We start from the raw sequence: 1,117 nt of genomic DNA, 5'->3' as shown, positions 1-1,117 counted from the left end.
CCAGGTTCCCGCTGTTCAACGCAGTGTATCAGATCTGCTATCAGGGCCATCCAGTCACAGAGTTCATAAGCTGTTTGCAGAACCACCCCGAGCACATGTAAACAACAACAAACTGACCAAGTGCCTTCTGAACGGAGAACATTACCATTCCTCACCTGTTACCCGTCACAAATAGTCGGGGGGATGACCAGTCACTCCACAGCTGTCGTGCAACCAAACGACTCCAGCCAGCGAGTGCAGTCCATGTTCACTCTTTCGGAGAGGTTGCATAACATTTGTGTGTTAAGCCCTCTACTTTGTCCTTAACACTGAGTTTCTTTTAAGTGCTTTCTTTTATTTCCTGTCATACATGAAACTTGAAGGATAATTGGATTTTCAGTCTCTGTGTGACGCTCAGAGAGCTCTTTTTGCCTGAGATCTCTTTTTTTCTCTAAAATCAGTATGCATGATGTCACTTTTGTAGACAGCAACGAGTTTAAAACACTAATATAGATGTAGAGACTGGACTTGATATCAAAATGTTCTTAAAACCGTCTGGCTGACTCCTGTTTTAATCAACCCTTGACTGCCATTCAGTTGATAACACCTTTGTACAATGTTTATATGGCACCACATCATGCATTCAGATTTTGGCAGGGCCGACCACTCAGGGCAGAGACCTGTTGAAAGCCTTCTGTAGAGGGGATTATCATTATCTAATGTGAATGGTGCCGTCCAGTGAATGCCTGTCCATCACAACATATTTAATAATAGATGTAATACCTCACCTCATTATGTCTGTGTGTGTGTGTGTGTGTGTGTGTGTGTGTGTGTGTGTGTGCTCAAAGTGTCTTACATGAACCACTATATTTCCTGTCCTGTACTGTATATTACCATACCGTCAAACGCACAGCAACTGTTTTTAACAAGAAAATGCAAGTGCCTTAGAATGCACGGTTGCTAAATCTTGGCCATTGTTTTTTTTTGGGTTTTTTTTTTTCTGTCCAACCAAAGACTTCTTAACGTCCGTCAACAATGCCATTTGTTAATGTGAACCTGCCTGACCCCATGTCCACCAAGTATGTTGGAAATTATGTCAACACGTATCTGTGAATAAACTAATTCTGTTGTCAAATCA

At 41.9% G+C, this 1,117-nt stretch overlaps 1 protein-coding gene across 1 annotated transcript in view; it reads left to right on the top strand.

The window, feature by feature from the left end:
* Positions 1-1,117, top strand: part of LOC125891896 (glycerol-3-phosphate dehydrogenase [NAD(+)], cytoplasmic) — a 9,930-nt gene extending 8,813 nt beyond the window's left edge. Inside the window, exon 8 of the mRNA XM_049581467.1 lies at positions 5-1,117. Coding sequence (XP_049437424.1) covers positions 5-101 — 97 coding nt within the window. The 3' untranslated portion in view covers positions 102-1,117. The remainder of the gene's footprint in view (positions 1-4) is intronic.

Source organism: Epinephelus fuscoguttatus, linkage group LG7, assembly GCF_011397635.1.
Source record: "Epinephelus fuscoguttatus linkage group LG7, E.fuscoguttatus.final_Chr_v1".
In the NCBI taxonomy this organism is placed as follows: Eukaryota; Metazoa; Chordata; class Actinopteri; order Perciformes; family Serranidae; genus Epinephelus; species Epinephelus fuscoguttatus.
Note: the sequence above shows the minus strand (reverse complement) of the source record. Positions and strands in the feature narration are given on the sequence as shown.